The 12,531-nt window shown below is 41.1% G+C and overlaps 1 protein-coding gene across 6 annotated transcripts in view; it reads left to right on the forward strand.

The window, feature by feature from the left end:
* The window catches only part of ADGRB2 (adhesion G protein-coupled receptor B2), a 263,888-nt gene that overhangs the window by 68,281 nt on the left and 183,076 nt on the right, over positions 1–12,531 (forward strand). For all 6 annotated transcript variants that reach the window (XM_087939545.1, XM_087939549.1, XM_087939547.1 and 3 more), the window contains exon 2: positions 334–1,147. In XM_087939545.1, the coding sequence (XP_087795671.1) occupies positions 349–1,147 (799 nt within the window). In that variant the 5' untranslated portion in view covers positions 334–348. The remainder of the gene's footprint in view (positions 1–333; positions 1,148–12,531) is intronic.

The following is a 12,531-nucleotide window of genomic DNA, read 5'->3' on the forward strand; positions in this document are numbered from 1 at the left end:
GAAATTTGAATCCCACCCATTTCCTCCTCCTTCTCCTCCCCCTCCCTCTTCCCCATCCCAGAATTAAAAATAGAGATAGCATTCTGGTTTCTTTTAAATGCACATTTTAAAAAACTTTGTTGACTACATTACAAAGGAGGAAGTATTAGGTATGTTTGTCATCTTGAGGTGCTGTATTTAATAAAAAAGGCAGGGTGAAAATCTAATCTAATAAATGAATATATCAGTCCTGCCTTTACACCTTGCAGGGCTGTTCTGTACCAATGAAATGGGTCCTGCTGCGGCTTCTCCCCATCTTCTGGAATAACGGTTTTCTCTTTTTCTCTCCTGAAGGGCAAATGTCATAGGATGAACCCTGCTGGACCATTCTTACTGTCTGTGATATCATGTCTGGTGTGGCTCTCCTGGGGCTTTGATCCGGCTCCAAGTGCTTGCTCTGCCTTGGCCTCTGGGGTCCTCTACGGATCCTTTTCCTTGAAGGACCTTTTCCCTACCGTCTCCACCGGCTGCTCATGGACCCTGGAGAACCCGGACCCAACCAAGTACTCTCTGTACCTCAAGTTCAACCGGGAGGAGCAAGTCTGCACCCACTACTCGCCCATGGTGCTTCCGCTGGACCATTACCTCTCCAATGATACCTGCAGCCAGCCCAGAGCAACCGCCCTGCCCCAGGAGGGGAGAGAGGAGGAGGAGGAGGAGGAGGAGGAAGTGGGCCTGGAACTTTGCCAAGGTGGAGGCCCCTTTGCCTTTTTTCATTTCGACAAGAACTTTGTGCAACTCTGCCTGGCGGAGGAGCCGGAAGCAGCCAGCCGCTTGCTGCCCCCCGAAGCTGTGGAGTTCCGCTTCGTCGAGGTTCTCCTGATCAACAACAACAATTCCAGCCAGTTCACTTGCAGCGTCCTCTGCCGGTGGTTGGAGGACTGCCTTCGGCTGGGTGCCAGCCAGCCTTGCAGCCTCTCACAAACGGGCTGCACCTGCCAGATGCCCCGAACCCTGCCGGCTCCTCCTGTGGTCAACCGGACCCTTTCCAATGCCCTGACACCCCCTGCGACCACCAGCAGCAGCACCAGCAGCAGAAACAACTGCTGCGTGACCCAATTGCATTCTGGGAATGCGAATGATGTATATGCTCCAGAGATTAAGCACGGTAAGGGTAGGTGGAGATGGAGGGGTTGGTTTGACTCTCTGCACCGGCCATTTGGCTGCTCTGCCAAATTGTTGGCAGTCCTCAACTTACAACGGAGCCTAAAATTTATGTTGTTAAGGGAGAAGTTTGTTAAGTGAGTTTTGCCCCATGTTACGTCTTTTCTTGCCACCTTTATTAAGTGAATCGCTGAAGTTGTTAAGTGAATCACAAAGGTGTTAAGTGAATCTGGCTTTCCCCTTGACTTTGCTTGTCAGAAGGTCGCAAAAGGGGATCACGCAGCCCCAGGACATTGCAACGGTCATAAATGTGAACCCCCTTGTTGAGCATCCAAAAGTAAATCATGCGTCCATAGGGGTGCTGCAATGGTTATGTGTGTGAAAATGGTCGTAAGTCACTTTTTTTCAGTGCCATTGTAACTTTGAATGGTCACTAAATGAATTGTTGTAAGTTAAGGAAGGCCTGTATTCCTAGCATACATTGCTTGCTAAATATTCCAATGCAAGAGTCTCCTTTGGATGAGGGGCATACTATGATTTATTTTTGGTGTCACCTTATACAAAAGAACTCACTCTACTGGAGTGTCCTCTCTTCTGTTTTTCCTTCTGGAGCTTTCTCTGCTTTCTCCTTCTCATATCATTTGGTCTTGTCCTCAACCTGCTTTCTTCTCCCTAGACCAGCTTTCACCAATTTCACATTCTAAGAAAAACATGGATTGGATTCTTCTTCTTGTGTCTTCTTTTCTTTCTCTTTTCCTCTCCCTTCTACCTCCTTGCACTAACATTTATTTTTCTAAAGACCTTGAGCTTTATCTCGAATGCTCAAATGCTCAAATACCATATCTGGGGTATGAGAAGATATAGCTTTTAAACTATTTGTGCAAAAGATTGAGTGGTGAGCAAGCTGATTTGTATTTTGTTGTGCACCTAACATTTTATCAAACTGTTACACAAATTAAAGCAGGGCTTTGTTGTGAGAAGTTGTTTTGTCTTTGGGATCTCCAAAGTGAACAAAAGTGCACCAATTGGACCAGTGTATATTTGTGTGTGTGTGTGTGTGTGTGTGTGTGTGTGTGTGTATGAAAATAACAGAAAAAATCTTTGTAGAAGTCATCTATGAGCATATGTATGATGGATGTACATACACACACACACACGTATTTAAAGTTGTCAACATCTATGGGATGTAGTTGGATCAATTATAAAGAACTGAGAAACAAAGAAATAGATTGTGGTTTCAGCTATAGGTAGTTCTCAACTTATGACTATAATTGAGATGCCAATTACAGTGATAAGTCATTGCAGTTGTTCACCATGTAACCAGACTCAATTTTACAACTTTTTTTTGCAGTGGCTGTTAAGTGAACACAATGGTCATTAAGCAAATCTATTTTATCTCATGGACATTTTTTTTGCTGAAAACCAGAAACCCACAGAGAATCATGGTTATGTATCTGCAAGACACTGCAAACATCTGTAAAGATAAGCCAACTGCCAAGGACCCAAAGTGCAATTGTGCAACTATGTGCATACATGTCTGTTGTAACTTAAAAATTGGGATCCTTTTGGAGGATCTGTCATAACTTCAAATGATCACTAAGTGGTTAGCCATAAGTTGAGGATTCCCTGTATAGCAAAGACATCCATCTTCCTTGACCCTAACTTGCCTTCTGGAGCCTCTTTGCTTTCTGCTTTTTTTGATCATCCCAATCACTTATTTCACTGATAAAGTTACTTGGACAAGTAACAAAATGTCTCAGATTAACAAATCTGAAGGAATCTTTGAAAGAAGGGTGTGAATTGGGGGAAGTTGCCATAGATACCCCATAAAAAAGAAACAATTGGACCCCTGAACACAATATAAACTCTACTCTTAATACTTGGGTACAGCATTGCAACATGTATGAAAGGATTGACCTTGCATTGTGGTATCACAATGCACAGTTCATCATGTTGGTATCATTGTGGCTATCTGTGGATGATTACATAGGGTGTTATAGGAGATATACCATTTCTAGAAAGGATAAAAATGGTTTGCATTTCTGGGGAGCTCCAACCAGCTTTGAGAGTTTAGGAAAGGTCAATGGTTCATAGCAATAATTTTGGCAGACTTCCTTTAGAGAAAGGTAGATGTTGTGCAAAATAATAAGTGTAAGTTAATGCATATAATGTATGTGGTCTTCCTACCCAAATGCATGTGGTCTTCCTGTCTTTTAATCCTATGTGTCTTGTTATTCTAACAGAATAACGGAATTGGAAGGGTTCTTGGAGGTCTTCTAGTTGAAACCCCTGTTCGAACAGGAGACCCTATACTATTTCAGACAAATGGTTGTCTAATCTCTTCTAAACACCTCTGATGTTGGAGCACCCATGATCTCTTCTACTGATTAATTGTTCTCTGTCAGGAAATTTCTCCTTAGTTCTAGATTGCTTAGTTTCCATCTGTTGCTTCTTGTCTGGCCTTCAGGTGCTTTGGAAAATAGGATGACCCCCTCTTCTATGTGGCAGCCCCTCAAATATTGGAAAGCTGCTATCATGTCTCTCCTAGTCCTTCTTTTCACTGGACTGGACATACCCAATTCCCTTAACTAGTCTTCAAATGTTTTAGCTTATGGTCTCTGAGTTTCCAGCCTGGTGTCTTAACCAGTACGCCAAATTACCTCTCACGTGCTATGCTAGCTTTAGCATTTGTTTTATTCTATTGTTTTACTACTTATTTGTTGTGCTTTATTATTGAAGGTTAACCATTTTTATTTTGCTAGTTTGGCATCACCCTAGAACAGTTACATGGAACGTGATCCAGAATATATATATAATATTAATACTTATAATAATAATGGATACATTTAGGGATGTAAAATAATGTTGCCCCACATTTCCATGGAAACAGATTTGGAAGTGACAGTCTCCAAGGTATCTAGGATGGGACAAATCCTGCCCCAAAGTCTGGTTGGTATTTTTCCTTGGCCCAGTAAGAAAACAAATCTACTGAGTAGTTTATTACTTTTGTTTGTTTTGAATGCTTTCTTAAAAATGTATGCTGTGACCAAGGGACCTCATTTCAGTTTTGTTGAACCTTTATGAGTATTTACAACACCAGCAGGCCAAGATTATTTTCCACAGTGCTGCCTGGAAAGACACATTTCAGAGGAATTCCCAGGAGCTCCAAAGATGAAGAAAAGACTAGCAGAATCTGTGATGCTGTTGTAAGCAATTTTGATTTTTTTAAAAACAAAGGAAGAGATTCATTGTAAACAGTCAAGGAAACTTCTTCATGGAAACAGGTGCTCTGCAAAGTACCAACACCTTGAAAACTCGAGCTGTTTCTTCACTTAGACATTGTAGGAGAATGATCATTGTAGGTATATATTAGGAAACTGATAGCATCACTTCTGGCAAACAAATTTTATTAAAAGGCACCAGTTTTTGTGAGCTTCAGCTGAAGCCAAAATAGTTTATAAAAGATTAAGCATTGGGACAAAACTCGTTAATCTGAATGAAATGCTACTGGAATCCTTCTGGTTCTTCACTTACAAGTACTGAAGCCAAGAGCAATCCATGAGGGATGTCAGTATTTCAGATCCTTCAGTGAGCTACAGTGAGGATTGACCGGTCCCTCATGGTTCAATTCTAAGAATCTTAAAGGTCCTGATGCTCACTTGTTGCGTTGTGTTGCCCGTCCTTGAACACAAGTTCACTTTTCAAGTTAAAAACTGGTGCTTCTTAAAATAGTTACGGGCTGAGTAACTCCTAGACTTTCCCTGTTGGTTGTCTTTCTGATGAAGAATCAGTGAGCATAAGACTTTTCCTTGCTCTGCATTGGTGGAGAAGAAAACAATTTACAAAGAAAATAACCCCTTTCCTTCTGCAAATTATCCTGACTGTGACAGTCCAGGTGCTTGCTATTCTAAGCCAGAATATAAAGGAACTTCAAGTCAAACTTTCCAGATTATTAAACAGGTAGAATGAGACCATATGCTTATTTTGAAAGATGGATAGTACATGCAGAATGAAGAATTAAACAACCTTTCTTTCGTGGGATGGGTGGTACTTCTTGAACTTTTAGTTGGATGCATCTTCTAGCAGTGGCAGATAATTTCTTATGGAGAGGTTATTATTTTTGCTTTCTCATCATCATCTAATTTGGATTCATGATTATGCCAAACTACCAAGCCCCATGGCCATGTGGGTCCCCCGAGAGACTTCATCTCTTTCAAAGTACCTTCTATAAATCTTTTTTGTTATGTGTGCTGGATAAATTCCATGTAAAAATCAGTAAACAATACCCTGATCAAGCAACAACCAACTCAAATGAACAGTAAACAGCAGCCTAATGAAGGAACTACCAAGAAAAACAAAAACAAAACTCCCACTGAAACAGGGCAAGCCACTTTTTTTATAAACAAAAAGCAAATCTCATTCCCTTCTAGTGGGATTTGATATTACCAACTTGGGTAATGAAATATCTGCAAGAAAACAACCAAGCCCAGAGAGCACCAAGAACCACAATTCCAATATTGACTTGGAAGGATATGTGGATCAGAAATTAGTTACTGTTTTTTAAACATCCCAAATGTTTCATCAAAATTTCAAACTAAAAAAAAAAGTGGTGAAGGAATGGATATGTAGACATAGATTTTCCACAAATGTGTTTAAACAAGGAAAAAAAAACCTATTCATTTGTGCAGTAATTTTATAGGAGTTTGATTACCTATAAACAAGTGTTTTTCAACCTTTGCAATTTTAAGATGCATGGATTTCAGTTCTCAGAATTTCCCAACCATGGTTGGAATGGAGAACTTGGTAGAATATCAGTTAGTTGGTTTTTGACTCCCTGGGTACTCTTTCTTTCAGAGATTGGAAAATTGAAAGATAGTTCTTGCAATGAGTAACAACTGCTATGGAGAGATATTTCCATTAAAAAAAAACCTACAAATCTACAGCTGAGATTCATGGTGGTGCTGTGGGTAGAATGCAGTATTACAGGTAAATCTCTATCCACAGCCTGGAGTTGGATCCTGAGGGGGTTCAAGGTTGACTCAGCTTTCCACCCTTCCAAGGTTGGTAAAATGAGGACTCAGATTGTTGGGGGTCAAGATGCTGACTCTGTAAACTGCTCAGAGAATGCTGTAAAGTACTATTGGGCAATATATAAGTGCTGTTGTATTAAAAGTAGATGTTGCACATCCTGAAAGAAGGGTGTGAGAGAATTTGGAACCAGTTGCATGAGCAACTTTTCATGTTTTTCTAACCTTCTGAAAATGCCTTTGGCTGGCTGACTTTGTAACCATCATTTGCTCAGGTGGAATATATTCTCTGTGATGAGTATTCTACTGGAGTCTATCTGAGAAGAATGACATGAAATTAATATTTTTTGGGAAAGACAACTTATATGAGTTATTATCCTTGATGGACAGAGATGGAAAGAAGTTACTATTCATGCGCAAAAGAAATGAAGTCTGCCCAGCTTCACTGGCCAGCAATAACTCCCCATGTCAGAGTGTCCTGTCCTTCTAGTGAATGGCACAAGAAGAAGAGGGGTGAAATTTCTCATCCTTCTTTGCTACAGGCCTGCAAGTAATTTGCAACCACTGAATTGCTTTCTAAGGGCAGTATCTCAAACTCTCTGTTACCTTCCTCAAATTATGTTTGACATTCAATTAAAACCCCAAGGCACCTAGACATAAAATGTTAGTGTAGCTGGGTGGTTAAGAGGGTAATGTGTTTTTTTTCATTTGCAGAGTCATCACTTGTCAGGGCCCTGGGGGGCATTGGACTCATCCATGAAAACTCATTGACCACAACCAAGGAAGGGCATTGGAGGGGGAAGATGGTATCTAAATAGCATGGAAAAGTTGCCTGATCTGTAAGGAAGATGTTTTGCCCTTCCAGTACTGTTAGAAAAATGTTGATGGTTGTATTTATTTCTTGAAGTGGTAGCCCTACTCTCTTTTGACAGGCCAAGGTGGCATAGATAATCTAGAGTTGGGATAAGAGTATGCAGAATGAGGGGCAGAGTATCATCAATTTAGAGTTCTTGCATTATCAAAAGAGATCCAAGTTCAACCACTCCTGCATTCCATTCAACCTTATTTGGCACCAACTGATTGTTAAATTTTAGTTGACCGGAATCTTGTGTATAGGCTTGAATAAATCTTCTATGCTGGAGCCTTATGAATGGCCCTGATTCTTCACGCCTGACCATAAGGGAAAGTATGGTTTCAAAATAAGTTCCTATATCAGCTGCCATCTCGAACGTGAGCTTCATAACTATTTAGTATCAGCTCCCATGAACATGAGGAGTGGCTGGATGGGAGGTGAGAAGGTTTGAGGGAAATTAAATTTCACTGTATCTCTCTGAGATGGACTACAAGAACAACCGGCTGGGATTGGAGTGCAGCTGCATACTAAACCTTTGCCCAAAGTGACCAGTCTAATAAAATCATAGTTGAATTTAACTGGAGATGGGGGCCCAGTGATTGGAGCCAACTAAGGGAGGGAAAAGTTAGACTTGGGGATCTTGGCGTTCAATTTCTTAATTCTGCCTATGCATTACTGTAATTGACTTGACTTCTAGTGTTCTATACCAGTGGTCACCAACCAGGGACCACTGGTGGTTCGTGAGAAAATTTTGATGGTCCGCAGAGAAAAGTCATCCCCAAAGCATCCCCCAAAGCAATTAATCCAGGCTGAGTAGGAACACAAGGCTGCATCATCCACATGGCCCGTGGGAACACAAGGATTGTGTTGCTTGCATTGCGAACAACATGAGGTAGTGAGGGGAGAGGGGAAAGGGCGGAGGGGGGGGATCTTGCCCTGCTCACTCCATGCACCTGGCCTGGCTACCAGGCTGCTTCTTTCCACTTCTTTTTTCTTCTGCTTTTGGCTGCATGCAAGGAAAGCAGCAAAAGTCTTTCTCTCCCCCAAACTCCAACGGAAATGAGTCTTTGGGACCCTGCAAGGCCTCCTGCTCCAAGAGGCTGTGCTGGCAAAGACTCATTTCTGGAGGAGTTTGGGGCAAAGAAAGAAAGACTTCTGCTGCTTCTGCTGCTTTCCTTGCATGAAGTCAAAAGTCTCTCTCTCTCTCTCTCCCCCGAGACCAGAGCTGGAGACAATATCCTGCTATCCCAAATAAAGAATGATCGATCGGTAGGAAAATGGGGTGGGGAATTTTCCTGCAGACTTTTCTTGGGATTTTCCCAGGGTCTCTGGTCCGTCCAATTTAAAATTATGAGTTTGGAGGTCCCTGAGATCCAAAAGGTTGGCGACCCCTGTCCTTTCTCAATAAATGGAGTTAAGGATTGTTTTTACTTAGGAGTTCAAGCTGAGGCAGGTCTGACATCCGAGATGGTATGGGCAGAGATGGAAGGACTCGTATATACCTACAATACAAGAATAGATGGTGAAATTAATGCTGTTAGCAAAGATGGTGAAATTGACTCCTTTGATTAAAGAGAAGACTTTATCTAGCTTTGTTTCTACTTGGAAACCACTTCTGGATTCCCCACACACACCCCGGGCCTGGAATTGAAATAAATGAAAATGTAACCTTAGGTTTTGATGTTTATGATTTAGGTTTTGATGTTTATGATTTAGCTTATAGCACTTCTATGATTATAGAAGTGCTGTTTGCTGTAATTTAGTCTAGTTCAAAGGGTCATTGATTTTTAGGGTTTTGATCTGAATTAAAGAACATCAGAAATTACTTTTTTCTATAGTGTTTTTTTTTTCCTTTTTGATTCAACTCTGCAATTTTGCTCTTTTCCCATTCCCTGCCCTTTATTTTTAACTCTTTTTTTCTTTGATTTTGTTTTGAAATTCAATAACATTTTTTAAAGGAAGTTTATAGATGGATTCTTACAACTTTGCTTTTTTTTTCTCCCCAGTGGCTTTGCTAACAAAATTGCTATTGTGATGTCCATGTGCTCCTTGAGCTTGGAGTCTCCTGAAACTAACACACTAGCTCAGAGAGCACTAAGAGCCCCACAATTCAACCCCGAGCTACAAATATTCTCTTTTATTGGTAAAATTCCTATCCTCCGAACTGGATGTCTGTCTCCATTGAGTCCTTTCTTCCTTCTCTGGTGGGCTCTGGAATCAACCGGTTTCCAACCTGATAAAGATGCAGGAGATTGTGTTATGCAGGCAACCAGTTGCCCAGTTCCTGTTTATCAGCGAATAAAAGTCTGATTGAAATTTACTAGTCTCCACCCTAAGGTCCATAAGAATACATTAAAAATGGGAAATATTTCAGTTTTGGAATTCTTGAAACAACTTTTCCTTCATTTCAATCCAGAGAGATTTGGGCACGTATTAAGTTTTGGGGTCACCTGATGGGATCTTCATATGGAAGGAGATGGTTCTGCACCTAAGCTGAAGGGTCTCTCTCCCCTTCTACTGGCCTCATATTAATTCAGTTATTTAAAAAATTAGCACTTTCAAATTTTCTTTTAACAAAGAGGGAGGAAAAAACTGGGTGACCTTCTTGTGGTTAGAGAGTGCAGATCTTGTCCTATATTTAAAAGTTCTAAATCTTGGCATCCTGTTACTACTTACCTTCACAACACTTGCTCTAAAATAAATATGCCTATCCTATAAGACAAGGGTCATCAAACTTGGCAAGTTTAAGAATTAACTCCCAGAATTCCTGAGCTAACATGACTGGAGGAGGAATTCTGAGAGTTGAAGTCCACAAGTCTTAAAGCTGTCAAGTTTAAACACCCCTGCTGTAAGATCTGAAAGTGTAGCCTCTTTGAGAAGTTCCATCTGCAGAGACCTCATAGGGATGTGGACCATGCCTTTTAAGAGACCCCTCCTTTTGCAAGTTAAAACCTGATTGTGGGAGAAGCATTTGTGGGATGTTAAGTGTGGGATCCATTCCTTCTGGACTCTGCCATTGTGGTTTATTTTATTTTGTTGTGGTTTTTTTAATCCATATTATTGATAAACTGAACTCAAAAATCATTTGAGGGTGGAGATGGATAGATGGAGATATAGATAGATAGATAGATAGATAGATAGATAGATAGATAGATAGATAGATAGATAGATAGATAAAGAGAGAGAGAGAGACTCTGAGAGCCTGCAGTTTTGCTGGCTTCAGTAATAGCTGATAGCAGATATAGCTTCTCCCAGGAGATTGTAGAACAACAGAGCTAAGAATTAGAAAGCAAGGAGGGAACAACAGCATTCTCCATAGTGTTAACCTTGTGAGGTTGTCTAGGCAAGAAGCACAACCAGGAAAAATAGCTCTATCTGTATCATAAGGTTACATTCATAGAATCTTGCAAGACTGAAATTATTTCTCCCCTCCCTCCCTTTCACTCTCCAGAAAACTAGAAAGGGCCCCTTCTGAAGTGCTTCCCGTGTCCTCTCTGTTTCTGTCGATTGAGATAATTTTTAAGTGAGGTTTTTCCATCTGTGATCCTCCCTCATGTCTCCCAAGGTCTTCCCATATATCATAATGCATTGCATAGATATGAAAGCTACACCAAGTTTGGAGGTCTTCTGTCTTTTGTTAATCTTGAACTCTCCCTCCGAGTCTTGCAAAGGAACCGAATTTTCCCCTGGTTCATCTACAAACAAAATGGCTTCCAGGATCTTGCACGGAGGTCTTTTCTGGTAGACAGAACTGCTGGAGGAGGCCTTGGAGGGACACAGTTTCTCAGATGAGGTGACTTGTGATAGCTCAGAGCCCCCAAATTGCATTGCCCATACAATGCAGAAGGCCTCACTGAAGCTGAACAAGGCTCACCAATATTGGCTTATTTGTTATCTCACTTTAATGAGATAAGCTAAAGGCCTCATTCTCAGGGGAGAGAAATTTATAGGAAACAGGAGAACTGATTACTGCATTGCTCCCCAGGGCTTGCTTGTATGCTAATATCCCGTAATGGCTAAGAGCCCAAGATACAGATCGGCATTGAGTCACATTTCCCCTTGGCAGTGAATTTATGAAGTTGACTTTGGAGATCTCCAAGCCCTTTGCTCCAGCCCTCCCCAGTGTGTAACTTGGAGACAGTCCTACTGAATCCCCTTGCAATGCCTCGTATAGCTTATTTAACAGCTGATGTGCCATAGAAGTGAGAGGCATTATTGTTTTAATCAAAACAATATTTCCACTCAAAGGAAAATGTAGAAAGTCTGAAGCCCAGCCAGGCCTTAAGAAAAGCTTTCTCTGTTGTTTTTTGTTGAGATAAGCAGCCCTCCCCTTCTTGCTCGTTGTACAAGAAATCAAGAGTCAATATAGGTAGACTTTGACTTTCCAACCATTTGTTTAGCAAAAACTACAACAGCATTGAAGAAAGTGAACTTTCAGCCGGCCATTGTACTTAAGATCATCACAGCATCTGCATGGTCATGGTGATGACCACATGATTCACTTAACTGAATTGATGCATTTAACCATGGCAAAAAGGTGATAAAATCAGCTGTAACTCACTTAACAACCACCTTGCCTAGCAACCAAAATTCGAGTCCCAATTGTGGTGGTCAGTTGAGGGCTGCCCGTATGATGGATAGAGATTCATGTAACATGCACAACCCAGGTTAACAAAACTCAGTTCTACGTTCATCTATTCTAACGTGTTATACTCAGAGAGTCTTGGTGTGAGGATCTGCTTCACACCACATGGTTTTGCTGGGTTACCCACAATATGGGGAACTGTAAATTACACCACCTTAGTTTCACCTTAACTCTTGTTTGGAGCAAACCCAGTTTAGCATCTATACGTGACGGAGGTGGGGAAATTCAGAAGATACAAATTCTTGAAAAATCTTGTGAAAAGGGCCCCTTTTCTTACAAGCTCAAATTAATGTGGCAGGATAGGTATGCTTTAGCCTTTTTCTACATTTGGTCTCTTTCTATATCCACACTGACCGGTGGCCCAAAATATGATCCTGGGACATCTTTTGTTCTTGGAATGAAACTCAGTTTCTCCATGTGTTAGCACAATCTTGGTGCAAGAAGGCCAGATAAAATGTTTGCCTCTGAGATGCTATATTTACATCCACCCCACCACACTTCTATCTGTTGAATAAGGAAAGAGCAAGGTGAAAGTGCAGAATGAGCCATACTATGCAACTCATGTGAGTAGCCCTGTTTTTTTTTAATGTTTATGGGCTTTCAGTTGTAGTCTTAACCCCCCTCCCTCTTTTAGGATCTATATGATTGGTTTTATTTCATTCCCATTCAAAAGAAATGTAGAATAGGCAGTTATTCCATGGATTTTTGCAATGGGAGCTAAACCTCTGGGGTACCAAAGAGAGATTCTGTCATGGCTCAGGAGTCTGACTCTGAAGAAACTGCTCCAACTGAACACATGTGGTGTCAGTTTCAGAAGACTCCAAGCTAGGAATTACCTGATGTTCATAGACACCATCAGAACA

The sequence above is a fragment of the Pseudonaja textilis genome, chromosome 10 (genome assembly GCF_049901715.1).
Source record: "Pseudonaja textilis isolate UNSWEBS1 chromosome 10, rPseTex1.2, whole genome shotgun sequence".
Classification (NCBI taxonomy): Eukaryota; Metazoa; Chordata; class Lepidosauria; order Squamata; family Elapidae; genus Pseudonaja; species Pseudonaja textilis.